The sequence below is a fragment of the Pogoniulus pusillus genome, chromosome 1 (genome assembly GCF_015220805.1).
Source record: "Pogoniulus pusillus isolate bPogPus1 chromosome 1, bPogPus1.pri, whole genome shotgun sequence".
Taxonomy (NCBI): Eukaryota; Metazoa; Chordata; class Aves; order Piciformes; family Lybiidae; genus Pogoniulus; species Pogoniulus pusillus.
Window position 1 is genome coordinate 13,866,412 of NC_087264.1, and position 17,294 is coordinate 13,883,705.

Genomic DNA, 17,294 nt, shown 5'->3' on the forward strand with positions numbered 1-17,294 from the left:
TCTAATTTATGTTTTAGAAAGCTTTGGGAGCCAGGAGGTTCCCTGCTCTCTGAGAGGCCATTGAGTTAAAACAAGGTAGAGTGATTTGTCTTGTCTCAATTTAGCTGTAATGACTATTAAGTGGTTTATCTATGTGGAGAGAAGTTACTCAGCCAGGTTATGTCCAAGTTGAATTACTCTGTTCCAGATGGAGTATATTTTTTAAAGAGAGTAAATCTTGAGGAGGGTGGATAATAACAATAATGCTTCTTCCTGGGATGGAATGCCTCTCCTTACCTCTTGTGGAGATAATGTGTGAAGCTAGAACCAATTAGTTTCTCAAAGGCTTTGAAAAGAAAAGGGACTTCAGGTTTTGCATCTCTGTGAACAATTTAGCTTGGAGCATTGACACTGTACAAGTGAGTGGCAGCTGATCCATTTTGCTGTTGTGGGTAGCAGCCTGGCAGGGTGCAACACTGACTCTTTTCCCCTCACCTCCTCTTCTGCACCGAATGTGATGGCTGCTACTAAGGCACCCATTGCTTTGCTGCTGGAGAAAGACATTGGCTTCACTGGCACCCCAGGTGGTACCAAGTGCCATAGCATCCTCCTAAAAAGCTTGTCTTTGACCATGTGTCCTTGACAACCATCCATGTCTGCTATCCTTATGCTGTACCTCCCCTTCACTGTGCCACACTTTTGCAGAGGTCGTTGGCAAGGCACCTACAGGCACGAATGGACTTGAAATTGGTGCCACAATGTTGGGACTGGGCAGGTGTGCTGGAGGTACATGCCAGCACCTGAATCTAGGAGCTGCCCCTGCCACCGAGGAGAGTGCATTTGGACTGGTGAAAGTGGAACATTCTTTACAGCTAGTGGCAGGCTTTGTCAAGACAGTGAGAATGATACCTTTAATTTTGAATAAAGGGGATGAGGGGGTCTGAACTGTCAGAGATCCAGCTCTGCTGCCTCTCCTGGGTGGGTCAACAGGGTGTCCTTGCCTTATATCTCTGGAGGAGGCAAGAGAGGAGAGAAACTCACTGATAAGGGGAAGGTCAGAGGCAAAAAAATGTTGGGAATGTGTTTCTTGGTCTAATGTGGGAGAAACTAATGTGGGAGAAACCCAGCCTGGGGTTTCTCTGCTCAGCTTGTCAAGTGTTACTGCCTGCTGTTATGAGAGGTGAGGGATATTTAAACCTGAGATCAAGATGCATATGACTTATTCGGCACCTACCTCAACACAGGCAGGTCCAGAAGATGAAGGCAATTAGTATTTGAGGGCACAGTGAGGATGATGATGGCTCTGAAAACTGTTTCTCAGCCTTTGCCAGAGATGGAGCACCTTCCAGTGACAAAACAGCTCATTTGTGGTTTTTTGTTCTTTTTTTTCCGTGTATTTTATCTTGCTATGAGATGTTTTCTGGCTGAGGTCAGACATCAAACAGTGGTGTTTGAAATTATAACACATCTCAGAGCAGACTTTCAAGGCTGGGATTACCTGTGATGTGCATTGGCCTCTGGGGATGCAGAACTTGTCTTCCTATGGAGTGCTCTCTTTTTTGGCAAGAGGTATGAAACCAAAGTGAGGAAATACTTCTCTTTCTCCATTTCCTTTACTTTGGCAGCCATACTTTGTTCTTTCTATCTACCAAGCAGTCAGTCCTTGCGACATTCAGGACTTGCACACAACAGTTTCTACACCACCGTTCATCTGCTTAACCTTAATTTCCTGTAGTTGGTAGCAGTGCTGGAACCCATCACAAGCACATGTTGAAGAGGTTACTCATGAGGTAACTTCTCACTGTGCTTGAATGCAGAGCTGCTGGAGAGGACTTCCTCCAGTTTCTCTGCCCTCCATGAGCATAGAAATGTGAGGAAGAGCTTGTTTGCATCAGAAATAGTTCCTCTGAGCTGGTGTTTTATTTTTTCCCTTTACACTGTTCTCTGCACATGAGGTGATGTGTTGGTCAGTCCACAATATAAATACTTAATAGTGATGAGAGTACAAATGTGAGGAGGGGCACTGCATAGCAGGCTCTCTGCTGCTTAGGAAATAGGCTTGGACATAAACATCAGACTTTGTCAGTGCTATGCTTCTTGTGGAGCCTATGTCTATCACTGGCATCACATTGAGATCATCTTTAGCATTATCTAACATTTTCACACTTTGTTGTGGAAGTTTTACTGTCTATGGAGTTTATGCACACATAAACTGTACTTGGTCATAGAATCAACCAGGTTGGAAGAGACCTCCAAGGTCATCCAGTCCAACCTATCCCCCAGCCCTAGCCAGTCAACTAGACCATGGCACTAAGTGCCTCATCCAGTCTTTTCTTGAACACCTCTGGGGACAGTCCAGAGGCATATCTCTGATTCCCAGGCAGGCATCAAACAAACCTCTTTGATAGTGCTTTGAATCCTTCCTGGAGGCTACTTTGAATGTCCTGACACTTTGAGATGAAAATCAATACCTGCTATGACCAGGTAACTGCATTCATAGTGTAGAGGAACTCAGCTCTATTGCTACCCTGACAGCATGCAAGTACTGGTGAAGCTGAGGGCAGGTGGAGGACACCTTGTCTGTATAAATCTATTGGTGGAGGCTGTTATTTCCAGAGTGGAAGTGGTGGAATCTCTGGATGTCTTCAGACAGAGCTGGAAACTGTTCTGGGAACTGTTTAGTCCAACAGATACTACTGGACTGAATTTAGGAGTAAGTTAACAAAATATGGTGGCCTGGGGCACAGAGGAGGTCAGATCAAAGGGTCCATAGTCCTTCTGGTTTTGTATTTAAGAAACTCAAGCTCCTCTCTTACTTTGCTGAGGACAGGTTCATTACTAATTCAGCAGGTTGTTCAAGCTGATGCTGAAATCTTGCTGTCTTCAGCAACCAGTCTTCTACAGCATTATACTCACCACCTTTTGATATGCATGACTAAATTCATGATGCTTTTGGCACGAGGCCTTTGCAGAAAGGGTGATGTGGATTACTCCTCTAGCCTACTTGGTTTGCTCTCTCTTCTGACCTGGAGACTTTTCCCAAGTTGGGGTTGTTGTTAGGCAGAGAGAATTTGTGGTCTCTGCAGCTAGAGGTATTATTGCTGTGAACCTTACCACCACTTAAACTGTTCACTGAACTTACATGGCTTCCTACAGCTTCTCCTTAACCTTTTTTCATGTGGACTTATTTGGACTTCCTAGGTTTGGACAAAGCACAATCCAAACAAAAAAGTGAGCATGTTTCCTCCAAGAGCGTTTGTGCTTTAGAGGGGCTCTTGACTCTGCTCCGTCCTGCTGTTCCTTTGTGTGCGGTTTGGCACATGTCTTTGGCAGCACTTTTTCAAGCATAGTCCAGTTTTTCTCTTGAATGGTCAAAGCACTCAGTGATTAGCTGTGGCGTGCAAGCTAGCTCTTCTGCTAAACTGCCCCCAGAGTGGCCAAGAAACAGCATTCAGGCTTGTGCCGCATGTGTTCGGCAGCTTTTGGTGAGGACAAAGAGAAGCTGTTTACCACAGTGCCAGCCTAAACCTTACACGTGTGCGTGGGCATAAGTTCAGCTGTGCAGAGCTGCAGCCAGTGGTACCTGCTAACCATGGTGGAGCTGATCCTGAAAGGCGCTGGCAACCAGCAACGTGCACTAGCATCAGCACAGTTGTGTGAACGTTAAGATTGTTGCTGATTCATGTTTGGTGACAGATCCTGTGATTGAGCAGTGCCTTTTGCAGCCATGCCATAATCAGAGAAATCATGCAAAATGTAATGCAAAAATGTTTTCTCATGTGCTTAAGATGCAAAAGTCTCTCCTTTTCCTCCTCCCGTAACAGCTCACGGCCTCTGCTACCAAAATTAAAGTGGAGGAAAACTTTTGCAAATATCCAGGTGAATGGAAAGAACTATTCCAAACTGCCAAACTATAATGAGAGAGGAGAAAAGATTTCCCCATCTTCCTTTTATTTTCTTGCCTGTGAAATTTGCAAATGTGTTGCTTCAAAGCATATTTCAAAACAAAAGCCAGATGTTTTGGAAAACAGTGAGCCACCCACAGAGCTCTTCTGCGAGTTACCTTCTACACCAGGTTACTCTGTCTGGTGGTGTTGCTTTACTGCAATATTAAACTGGCCATTGCATTCCTTCAGGTTGAATATTACTGTTTTATATTAGTGTGTTTTGTATTTTATCACCCTAGTATTGTTTCTATTTAGTGTCATGTGCTTCCATTACCAAAAACATATGTCCTGGGTTGGCACTGGGTAGGCTGTGTGCATGCAGCAGCTTTGTGGACTTGCTGAATCCATTTCTTCCCGTTACAGCTGGAAGTTGTGGGAATGGTCTTCTCTCAGAGCAGTACCAGCAGCTTACTTTTGTGGGTTTTCCAGTTGTTTTTGTAAGAAAAAGACATGTGTGTGAAGGAGTTAATTATTCAACCCTAAAAGGAAACATCTTGTTCTGTTGTTGAGTATTTTGATGGGTTTTAGATCAATGAGAATGGCTTTCAAAGCTAGGAAATTACTTTTAGGAAATTACTTGTATGAAATTATGAAAAACAATGTTTCAACTTCCCTTTCCTTCTGTGCTCCACATCCCCCAACATGGTGGCACTGATACAGATTCACAGAAATGCTACTGCTGAATCTCAGCTCTTTAGTGAAAAAAAGCTTTTGGCAGAATCCCCTCCTCACCCTATGCACTTGGGGTTTTGTTCATTAGGTTTTTCCCAAACTTGCCTTCCTCAGAGGGGGAAAACATATCACTGTCTGACAGTTCTTGTCTGTCACACAAGAAGCTTAAATGTATTTTTTTTTCTCTTTTCCTAAAGATTCATCTTCCAACTACATCAGGCAACTTGAAACAAAAGTGAAGCTGCTGGAGGATGACAACAAGCTTCTTTCACAGGTAGGTATTTTATTGCCTAACAGATATAATTGTGACTTTGTTCTCCTGTTTCAATATAGTTGTGTCTGACTGCCCACTTGAATGCACAAGGGCTTTTGGTGAACATCCTAGCAGGAGAAGAGCATAATGGTCTTTTCATATCAACCACCACTGACAGAACTGGGTCTCCTGTTGTTAAAAAGAAAGAAAAGGAGAGAGAGAGGAAAAAACCATAAAATATGTCCTCTGTTAGTGTTCACATGTGTTTTGGAGATACATTATTGCCTCCTGCAGAACACCTTGATCCACTGATGCTCCTGGGGATGCTGTGAGGGTCTGGTGCTGCCTGTGCCCTTGCCGTAGGAGTCTGTCTTGCTTGCCCATTTACATGGACTTTTTATCAGGTTGAAAAAGGAGGCTGTAGTCAAAGGACAGCCTTGGGAATAGTTTTGTGCGGTGCCAACCCCCAGCTTCTATTTGAGATCTTAAACTGAACAGACCTCTCTAAACTGGCACTTTTTGCTTGCATCTGCCCTTCAAAGTCTGCTCCACATACCATGGGCTTTTGATCGTTCCTGGTGCATATCTATCTGTATATAGCGATGTTAACAGTGGGAAGAAAACAGTGATTCTGCCTGATGTGCCCCCTGGATGCCTTTAAAACACATCACTTGGTGCAAATAGGGGCAGCTTTGCTGAATTCAGTGAAATGGTCTATTTAAGTCATCGGAAGAGTTATGCCTTTTCTCCTGTTCTTTGCCTCCTTTCACTGTTATATGTTAAACCTCTCTGACATTTTAAAGGTTTTTTTTTCCTATACTTTGCTTCTTCATGCAATAAGTTTCACATAATTTTGTTTCAGATTCTTTCCAGCTACATGGACTGAGTATAGATATCTGTCCTTTTAATTTTTCCCCCAAATATTTTTTTGCTGATTTAGGGTGTACTGTTTTTTGCACTTCACCGAGTCTTAAAACAGAATTCTTCAGGATCACTTAAAAAAAAAATTCTAAGCATAGAGAAGCTTCAGTAAAAGAGTTTTGTGCAGATGTATTTTTACTGAAAGACACTTTTTGACCTGACTGTGGGCTTGTCTTAAGATTACTCCAAATTTCTAATGTATGCGTTGGCATTGCTGACTGTCAGACAAAACTCACATGGCACCAAAGGGTTAAAACCCCAAAAGGGTACTCAGCTGATATGGAGTTGCTTCATGTATTGATCAATTGCTAATTTAATTTTGACTCCCTCTGTCTTTCTCCCAACCCATGAGAGAGATGGCAGTGGTCAAAACTTTGAGTCTGTTTAATTGGAGCTATTGATGAGCAGATGGGCTGTGCCTAGGCAGTTGGGATGTGCATGGATTTGAGGACAGGCTCATGTGCCCTTGGCTCGCCTTTGTCCTGCCACAGCCAAAGACATTACTCTTATTTGTCTTATGAGGTCAAAAAAGACTGCTTGGTAGTTAATGGATGGTAAATTACCTGGGACTGAGAAACTGCTTGGGCTTATTACTTTAGGAGGATGAGGCCCTCATGAAAGCAGCCCCACACATCAGCTCTCACTTTGTTGCTGTCCAGGCTGGGAAGGCTGTGCCTTTTCCTCTGTGTGCTCAACTCTCCTCAGGTGTCCTCACCTTTAAGGCTGTGTCACTACAAACATTTGAATCCCAAAGAGAGGAAAATGATCTTATAATAGCTCTGTGCTCTAGGGGAAGGCCCACCACCTCCCAGACAGCAGCAGACAGCAGTGCCAACCTGCCTGTGCCATTCTATGCAGCACTGTGTGATGTCTTAATGGCTCTCCAAAAAAGCCCAGAATTCTGCCTGGCTTAGATAACACTCAAGAAATACCTCTTTCACAAGCAGAGTCAGATGTCCTTAGGCCAACAGGAGAAGTGTTAAAGCTATCATTTCTGGGTGAACTTCCCAGGAGTACTGAGCTGCATCACCTCCAAATCTGTCATGCTACAAACCTCAATTTGGATACTTTTTTCTCTTTCAATGAGAGATGAAGAAAATCTGTATAGGCACAAATTCACATGCCTGTGTACATGTTGCTTCCAGCCCTTTCTGAGAAAAGCATAATCCACTTACTGTATACTTACTTGCTTCATCTGATTGGAAAGTGTTTAGCTGTTACCATGCGGATCTGGGGATAAGACTAGCCAAAAAAGATCCTGGCAAATGTTTTTAAAGTTGCCAGGTGATCCTGACTCTTTGAACTCTGCAATGCCAAACTGGCTTGTCAACACCAAAGTCACATTTTAACTTGGCTTGGCTCTCTTCCATGGAGTATTGACATTACAATAATATTTGCAGTCTGGTGTCAAGACTTTCTATCACCAGCACGTTGAAGAGCGATGAAACCTGATGTCCTAAGTAACGAACAGTGCCTGTGCATTAAGGGATTAACAAATCACGGATGGTTATGGAAGTCTTCTGGCTTCTCTCCAAGTGCTAAACATAGAGCTGAAATAGTGCTTCAGCTAGAGAAACCTGAGAAGGATGGTGCTGCAAATGATATTGCAAGCTTTACAGGAGAGCTTATATTACAGTGGACAGTGACACAATGGCCCTTTGCTAGCTGGCATGTCCTGAGCTGGATTTGTTCCTTTATCTTCTTTGGCATCTGGGGCATTAAGCTGTGCTAAGAAGTGGTGTCTTTGTACCCCTTTCAAGCATGGAATTAAGCTGGGGCAGGGGTCCCCAGCCTGTGTTTTTTCTCCTGCTTCCTGACATCTCCTTTCTCCATAAACACTTTGTAAGAAAATCTCAGCGGGAGAGACAAGAGCTCTCTAGTCCATGCTAAGGTGACTGTTCTGCTCTCTGTGTGTTACCTGCAGTGCAGGCATGATGAGGTTCACACTTCTCTTTTTCTAGTGACTCATTTGAACAGATTAATGGAGAGAGCTTTTCTTTCCCTTGGGAGATCAAAAAGTACCATCTCATGAGCCATGCTTTGCAGAGGAATTAAATGGAGAAATGGATGTTATTTATGATAGCTGTATATGAATTGTTTTGGTTTTGACTTATTTTTGCTTTCTTGGGAAGGAGATGTGTATTTCCAGTCAGGAAACGAGCTTCTGACATTGCTAACTCATCAGTACTCATCACTCTTCCCATTCTCCCTTCTCTGAGGAGAAATTGCTCCTTTCTTTGACTCAGGTTTACATGGTAATGTTTTGCTGGCACAGCCATGTTGACTAGAAAGTCATGCTCTAGGATAGCGTTGCTGTGCTGGCAAAATCCCTGGCAGGAATTCTGACAGCACACAGCTTTTGTTCTTCTGTTTTATATTGGCTGGGGAGATACTCAAGTGAATGCCACCACCAGAAAAGGCTCCTTACTGCCTGCTCACTGGTGCTAGAAAGTGCCTGCGGTGTAACCACGGTGGCCAAGACCCTGCGGAGCAGGTGGGGCCCTCAGTGTCTTAGGGTTGACAGTATCAACCTTCCAAGTGTAGCTGGAATCTGGAAGTTTTAATCAAGGTGTAAAGCAGAAGAACATAAGCTCTGAGGAATGTTGGGTGTTGGCTTTGGAACGCTTCACAGGCATTGCTTTTATAGTCTCAAATTCTCTAGGGAAGAAGTGCGATGAGTTCTGCTGTGTGCATATAATTAATCTACACAACTTCATGTGGGAGAAGTCCTGTTTTTCCTCTGTGTCATTGTGGGGAGTGCCCAGGAGAGCTGGTGTTAACCTTTCATTCATACTATCTGATTTACTAAGAGGAGGGCACCTTCTGTATTGCTAAGATACAACTCTTGAGATAGGATGTCATATTTGCTTGCTGTTCCTCTGAGCTGAAAGTGTCCTCTGGCCACTTGACACTGCTCCTTAAACCAAAAATTAATTTGCATTCACACCCTTTCCCCTCAAGATTAGAGAAAATTGTGTTTATGCACTTCAGTTAGCTCCAAAGGTCAGTTTTGGCTAATTTCATAACTAATGCATACATTTGAGAGATAATAACAGTGACAACCTTCTGGTCATTCTTTCATGTTATTTAGCCTTTTTTAGCTCATCTGTACAGTAGCAAGGGTTGGTCACTTTTATCTGAAATGGAAGCTTACAGACTTTGTGGACTCATCACCCTGTTCTCTCTGCTTATGTGGTGGTTTGGGTGTTCCTCTCCTCCCCACACTTTGGAAATCACCCAGACTAGACTCAGCCGGCTCTGGAAATTGAATGAAGCTTATCATTTACAGCATAGCACAATATACAAGCAGATATTTACAGTATGGACAGTTTTAGACAGAAGTATACAAGGTAAAAGGTAATACAGAAACACAACAGCCCTCCCAGAAACCTGAGTCCGCAGGAGGGGCTCCCAACCACCCTTCCACCTTCTTCTACCCCTAGACGTTGCCTTGTGCCCCAAGGAAGAATGGAGGGTCAGCCAGAGAGGTTAGGAAGCAAAGTGGATTAATCAGAGAGATGGAGAGTGAGGTTAGAGAGAAATGCAGCTCAAAGCCCAGGCAGTGCTCGAACTCCCTCATCTGTGTTTATACTCCTTATACCTCTCAGCAAGCCTATGAGTGAAGTAGACATGACCATTATTTCTCTTTCACAGGCTGTAATCTGGTTCTTCTCACCTAAACATTCTAGCTAGCTTCAAACTAGCACAGTTTATAACTGAGTTCTGTGCATCATGGGTTAACTGTTTGGGCTTCATTTGGTTTATAGTCTCTATTGAGCTGTATCTGTCTTTTCCCTTCAGAACAGGAATGGCAGAAGCATTTCCCTCTTCAAAGAGGCTCAGGGTGCATTGCTCATCTTTGTTTCAAAAAGCCCAGCTTTGAACAGAGCATATATATTGGGCAGGTGGGACTCTGAGGAACTGAGCATTTGACAGTGAGCTGCTGGTTCATCTTTCAGTAAAACTTTGAATTCCTCCTGTGCAGAGCAGAAATACAAATATTTTTTCTCTAGGAAGTGGACAACCCTTGAGGTTGGTGTGGAACACCAGAGTGCTTAATAAAATTGCCATATAGACTTCAGTATGACCAGCACTTCACAGCATTTGAGTGCATACTTCCTAGCTGCTTGGGATTTAGAATATCCTTGGAAGACCTCTAGTGCATCCCCTTCCCCTGGAAGGTCTTGAGAAATTGTGGAGAGTTTTATTTTTAAGAAACTGCATGCTTAACCTGAATTAAAAGAAGGCTGCAGTTGCAGACATAGTAAAATGATAGTAAATGATGCTTGTAAACACTGCTGTTAAAACAGAGCTGAGTTTTTTGAGATAGGAGCTTCCACAGTAAGGGCATTTACAGGCTGCTTCAGTTTTGCTTAGGCAAATGTGAACTTGGCACAAACATGCACTCAGCAGACAGCTTCTAGCATATTGTTCTGAAAATGAAGGGGAAGAAAAATGGACCCCAGGATTCAAAAGAGACCAAGAGTGGTTAATACTGCAAAGAACAAAGATGTAAATGCCATTCAGCGGAGAGCTTGAGCTCTCCTCAAGTACACAGGGCAGGAGAGAAAAAGAAATTGCCCATGATATGCTGGCCAGCTCCAGCAAAACCAGAGTGCAATTTCCCCTGTTGTTTTATTATCAGTCACTTTCATGCCAAGTCTGCCATTAATAGTTCCTGCTTGTGGAATTGCCTCTTGGCTCACAGAGTTGCTCTAGGGTCTTAATGTTTAGGCTTTTCCTTGAGTCATGGCTCTGGAGTTTTATTGTGAGGCTTGCTCCAGGAGCGTTACACATGCTCATCATGAGTGGAAAAAAATTACAAACCTGTCTTATTTCTCCAGAGTCTACCTACTATTTGTGTGTGAGGAGGATAAGTGTAATTGCTTTAATTTAAGATCTCACCAGGGAAATTGAATTTTTTTTGGTAATAGAGAGGAACTTGGACATGAAAGCTTTCCAGTTCATTTGGTCTCTATTTAAATTCAGAATACTGAAGGGGATAAAGACTAGACTGTCTTTTTTATTTGCTGTTTAAATGTTTAACTTCATATTAATTTTTGCTAATCAAAAAGGAGGTGCATATCTGGGGCCTGATCCAAGTACTCCTCTGAAATCAATTGTGAGACTGTGCACAGGACTCTATGCATCCTGGAGTACAGCTCACACAGAATCAGATTTTCATGAGAATGTCTCTCATGAGACCACTCTCCAAACTTTGATTTAGGCCTCAAATTCTATTGCACTGCTTACATGAATAAATGCAAAAAATGTTAGCAGTATCCTCTAAATTTAGCAAATCCAAAGTAGGTTCAAATGTCTTTCATTTTGCCTCCTTCTTTTAGAATTAGAAGTGTGCTCTGACCACTTAGCTATTAAGTGGGCTTAAGATTTAAGTGAATAGTAGAGAAGAAGAGGCTCAGGGGTGACCTCATTGCTGTCTACATCTACCTGAAGGGACACTGTAGCCAGGTGGGGGGTGGCCTCTTCTCCTAGGCAACCACCAACAGAACATGGGGACACAGTCTCAAGTTGTGCCGGGGAAAGTATAGGCTGGATGTTAGGAAGAAGTTCTTCCCAGAGAGAGTGATTTTCCATTGGAATGGGCTGCCCAGGGAGGTGGTGGAGTCACCATCCCTGGAGGTGTTCAAGAAAAGCCTGGCTGAGGCACTTAGTGCCATGGTCTAGTTGACTGGCTAGGGCTGGGTGCTAGGTTGGACTGGATGATCTTGGAGGTCTCTTCCAACCTGGTTGATTCTATGATCCAGTATGTGTTTACTGAATAAAACTATCTTTGTTGTCCTCAAATGAGATGCATGCAGTTCTATAAGAGCAATTCCAAGATGTCTCAGACTTGCAACCCAAATACTTTCAAGATTCCTTTTTGTTGATTTTTGACACCAGAGTTTTGGGCTGCTACCTACCAAAGCAAACATTCTTTTGGTATTTACCTTCCGCTCATGGATAGAGGCTCACCTGAGTCACAGAATCATTGACAGAAATGAGCTTTTGCAACTTGTAATGATAGCTGAATGGTGTACTGCATGTTCTAGGTGTTGTTACCTGTGGAATCAAGGAATTTTAGGAGAATGTCACCTGACAAATATAAATAGAGTTCCCCCAAAACCTAAGAACTATTCATTTGAGAAGTTCCGAATCTGGAAGTTGAGTAGCTGAGAGTGAAAGAAATGCAGTGTGCAATGAATCTTAGGCCTTTGAGACAATTTAATAATTTCTTCTGACTTAACTCACAATTTTTCTGAGGGCTAGAGTGGAATTTCTGCATAAGCCTGTGAGAGAGGCACACATAGACAAAGCTCTGCCATGCCCCATTTGGTTCTGTTACAAGCAGGGGAGAACATTGGGTTTAATGAGGCTCAGTTTAACCTCCAGCTGTGAAAGGCAGGATTAGTCATATCCTATGCTTAACCAGCTTTGTAATAATTTCACTAAATTCCACTTTTCTCTGTTTATGAGGGCAGGGTCAGGGAAAAAGCTGATAAGTGCAGTTAGATCAGGCTGCGAAGAAGCAGCATTCTTTGTCTGTGACACATAGAGAGCTTCAAAGTACACAGAGTCTCGGTGGTCGGTCTGTCTGAGGACTGAAAAATGTTTTGAGAGGGAACTAAGCAGTAACTGGAGATGCTTAAAAACAGATTTTTGCAGTAAATTCAATGCCAAATTCAAGACCAGCTCAAGAAAAAATCAGTGCCTGATAGCTGCAAACAGCTTGGGGAATTACAGAAAGGATGTTAATCACTAGTTGCTTTTGGGTGGGAGGTGGGGGGGGGAAGGGTTTTTATCCAAAACCTTAGGTTTGTGGCAAAATTTTCAGTTGTTTTGCTTTTCATGAAGCCAAAAATGTAAATCTAAATATTTATAGGAGACTTTTAAATAATATTTAAAGTATCTCTTACAGACTCACTGCAGCTGATTGCTCCTGACTGTTTGAGTCCTAGTTCAGCTTTGAACATCTGAGTGGTCCTCCAGAAGAGAGATTTGAGTGTCCACCCTGCCCTGAGTGCTGTTCAAAAGAGAGAGAACCTTCGCCAGACTGGTCCCACGATTAGATATAGCCTGCATAGGACCTTTTATCATTTATGAGAAGAGGATTCAGGTCTTTCCCTTCCTCATTTTCAGATCCTTCGTTTTGTGTAGTATAGGAAGTCTTTGAGGGCAGCCCCAGTGGCATTACTGTGGATGAGCTTTTGGGAGTAGATGTGGTGGTTCCCTTTGGCCTTGTTTCCTGGAGTGCAGTTAACAGAAGAGAATAAAAGATGACTCCAGAGGATGATCCAGTGAGTTTATTCATGTGCTTAATACTACATATACATCTTCTTCCCTGGGAGAACTGGGACAGCATTCTTTAACTTCTTGTTGACATCCCTAATGAAGACTGATTTTGATGGTAATGAGGCATGGATGGGCTCCATTAATCTGAGACTCTTAAACTCATCACATATAAGCCACAGATTAGATGCAGGCTGTCAATAATTGTAGCTCCATTTGGCTTTGTTAACTATTGAGCTGCATTTCTATTTGGGTTATAGGCTGTGATGCTTGAATCTCATCTGCACCAGCCCATATTCTCTCTTCAGCAAAGCCTGCCAGTTGTATGATTATAATTCTGTACTGCAATTTGGTTTGAGCTGATTATCTGAGTCTCCCATGAGTTACAGGGTTGATCTTTCTCTGCTGATCTAAATCAAGAGGCAAAAAATACAGACACATTTGAATATTAACACTGTACTGAAGTTCCCTACCTTGCTTGTTGCAGTCTGGAGAGGTGTGAAATTTGTGCTGCTTTTTTTTAACCTATACCTCCCTGAGATACCAGTAAAAATATTTTTTCAAGAGTGGTTTTACATGGCAAAATCTGCTAAGCCACTCACTGCCTGTCTCCTACGATTTATTAACCTTTCCCAAAGGGTTAGCTCCCCTGACAATAGAGAATTCCAGTTGTCACTGTTGCAACCGCATGAAACCTGATGCTTTACCCCTCCTGCTTGTATGAATGCAGCTCATATGAGGGAAAGTCAGAGCACAGGCAGAAGTGGAGGTGCTCATTCCTGCATAGTGTTTGAGAATGGCTGAGATCCGTGCTGCTGCTGTGTAAGGGCTGTGTACCTCATTCTCAGGGTTGTACCATTTCCAATTCCACACGAACAACCAAAGATGGCTTTACTGATGAAGCTGGCTGAGGTTTGTGACTTGCTGGCTGAATACTGGAGGAAATGTGAAAAGCAGGTGCCTTGGCAAGCCATCATCCTCTAAAGCCTTTGTCACCAGTCTAAGGAATGATCCCTGGCTACGTTGCATGTACAAGAAAAATATGAACCAGTGTAAAAGAATTTAATCTCTCCTGTTACAGAAAGCTCATGTTATTACATGACATGGAAGATATTAAATAGCTTTAACCTCATCACTTAAATTTCTTTTCCCCTTATTTGCAGAGTTCTTTAAAAGTCAAACACGCTGTTTTTTTTTATTGCACTCTCATATATATGTGATTCTAGCTTGCCTGATAAATGCTAATAGGACTCTTCACGTATACTTAAAGTCAGATATCTGCTTTGCTGAGCTTATTTTTGCCCAAATATGTCATGCAGCGATAACCACAATTACTGAATCTTAATTCAATTATTTGCTAGCTTCACACAGCGACATTGCCCATCCCTCAACTTCCTGGCAGGTGAGACCTTAAATCGTGGTTTAATGAGATAAGGAGGAAATTTTTTGCAAGGTTGTGTGTTAGGGGATGTTTGCTGGGGCACAAGGCCACCTGAAAAGGCCACTCTTGTGTAGTGCTGAGGTCATTCTCTTAGTGTCTGTATGAGAGCTGTGGAAGACAGGAACAGTATGGCCAGTAGGACAAGGGAGGTTATTCTTCCCCTGTACTCAGCACTGGTCAGGCCACATCTTGAGTACTGTGCCCAGTTCTGGGCTTCTCAATTCAAGAGAAATGTTGAGGTACTGGAACGTGTCCAGAGAAGGGCAACAAAGCTGGTGAGGGGCCTGGAACACAAACCCTATGAGGAGAGGCTGAGGGAGCTGGGGGTGTTTAGCCTGGAGAAGAGGAGGCTCAGGGGTGACCTCATTGCTGTCTACATCTACCTGAAGGGACATTGTTGACATCTTCTCCCAGACAACCAGCAATAGAACAAGGGGACACAGTCTCAAGTTGTGCTGGGGAAAGTATAGGCTGGATGTTAGGAGGAAGTTCTTACCAGAGAGAGTGATTGGCATTGGAATGGGCTGCCCAGGAAGGTGGTGGAGTCACCATCCCTGGAGGTCTTCAAGAAAAAACTGGATGAGGCACTTAGTGCTGTGGTCTGGTTGAGTGGCTAGGGCTGGGTGCTATGTTGGACTGGATGATCTTGGAGGTCTCTTCCAACCTGGTTGATTCTATGATTACAGCATCTCCTTCACATTATTTGAGATACGTTTCTGCTTTGCTTGGCAAAATATTGCATATCTGCTGGACTTGGTCCAGATTGTTCTTACAGAGTGGTGTGTTTTAAAAGTGCCATTGAACTGTGTGAGTTTGGTAAAATATCTGCAGTTGTGAAGAAGAGTAAGGTAATCAAGCTTTATCAACTGTTTGTGGGGTCACCATGCTCTAAATTGCTGTAGTAATATGTTCACGTTTGTGCAGATATTAATGAGTTCTACACCGCTTCATTCATTAGTGTGTGAAAAGGAGTTGAAGTTCCAATAATATTGTCTTGTCAAATGCTGCATTTAAGACCAAATTATTTTGATCATGTGTGGTAAATATACAGATTTTTTTTCCCAAAATGATGAAATAGCATTTTTCTGTTAAGCTTCCAGATGTATAATGTTCTTTTGTTCCCTTCTAGCTGGCTCACTGCAACAGCTTGCCACGAAATTTCAGTAAGGTAGAGAGTGTTAATGCATCCACAACAGCTTCTTGGATCTGGGGGCTGCCTTTGAGTATTGTTGCTGGTTGTTTGGGGCTCTCATTACTTGTTCTTTCACATGCTAATGTTGGCAATTTCCATTTTTTAATCATATGAATGTATTAAATATGTCCCTATTTTTTTATTTCCCTCCTGTACTTGTGCAAAAGACATTGGTTAGTACTATCTGAGTTTTGACCAACTTCAAATCAAAGCCATTTACCTACCTGGAAAGAAGTTGGTGCTTTTAATCAAATTGCTACAGGAAATAACAGGAAAAGCTTTTGAGCTAAACTTTTCATTTAGTTACCCAGTTGCAAACAATTGGTCATTGAGTGTCAAAACTGAGGCAGTTTCAATTACTTAGAAAACTGTTACTGGTAGGTTTAAGAATTTATGATACAGTGACAGGCAAGTAATTCAGATAATGGTCAATACAAGAGTCCATAAAGGTGAAGACATCCTATCCCAGTGGAATGGAATAAAACCTTCATCTTCACAAATGTATATAATCAAAAGGCAAAATCCCAGAAGAAATTTTAATCTAACATCCAAGATGCATGGAAAGAATTGTCCATATTGTAAGCCAGAATCCTGATGGGCTTATATGATCAGAATGGGATGCCTTTGCCCTATTGCTAAGGGACAGGTTGACTCTGATATTTAAAAAACAGCTAAAAGAAACCTTGTGCTTTGTTAAAGGGTGGAAAAGCTACTAAAAAATGGAAATTGCATGTTTCTCAGAGGGCTGGGTGATGGTGTGGCATAGTAATTGTCCAAAGAAAATCTTCTGAACTGGTGTCAATAAGGGTATCTTCTATTGCTAGTGTTGAGTTCTTCACAGCATTCCTTTCCATCTGGTTGCATTTCATGTTAAGATCCATACTTTCTTCTGAAGTTACATTGAAATAGCAATATTTATACATTCCAGTGGTGTAATGAGTAATCTGCTGTCTCTCGAGCTTTATGCCAGTGGGTCTGCACTGTAAGAAAATTAAGCTCATTGTTATAAAGCCTACAAAATGACAGTCTCCTGGGAAGTCTTCTTGCAGTGACTCATGTGTGCTTGATTCTCCATTCTGGACACAGTTTTCCATTCCTATATAAAGGAACTCCACAGAGGTAAACCAAAAGAAGATTTGTAGGAGCCCTGGCCTTCAAATTGGTGCTTGTTTAGCTTTGTTTGTTGTTTAGATAGCACATGATCCAGGAGAGGAGGCTTTCACAATGCAGGAGATTGCAGAATGAGTTACAAAGAGGTGAACAGAGCAGCACATCAACTGTTCACAGTAGTCCTCCGTTGCCAACAGGCCTGTCCCTGTATTGCCTTGCAGTGCAGCAGAAGGATGGAGGTCTCTAGCAGTTATTCCTCACTTCTGCCAAGCCTCCACGGGTGCCTTGGATACACTCAGGCACGGGATGCCCGTGTGTAGACACCCAAATTGCTCCAGGGTGATCCCACAGCCTTTGTAAAGGCTTTAATATTTCCACAGGGCACAGGGTCAAACTTATCATTTGTGGCTAATTTTCTTTCTTAACCTCTGTTTACCCTTCAGCTGTTACAGCTTATGTGAGAGGAGAAAACAGTGTTTTCAATTAAAG

At 42.6% G+C, this 17,294-nt stretch overlaps 1 protein-coding gene across 3 annotated transcripts in view; it reads left to right on the forward strand.

Annotated features, from left to right (window-relative positions):
- The window catches only part of CCDC85C (coiled-coil domain containing 85C), a 112,531-nt gene that overhangs the window by 64,713 nt on the left and 30,524 nt on the right, over positions 1-17,294 (forward strand). For 2 of the 3 annotated variants that reach the window (XM_064140611.1, XM_064140541.1), the window contains exons 3-4: positions 4,796-4,872; positions 15,633-15,671. In XM_064140611.1, coding sequence (XP_063996681.1) covers positions 4,796-4,872; positions 15,633-15,671 — 116 coding nt within the window. The remainder of the gene's footprint in view (positions 1-4,795; positions 4,873-15,632; positions 15,672-17,294) is intronic. The other variant, XM_064140690.1, reaches the window with a different exon arrangement.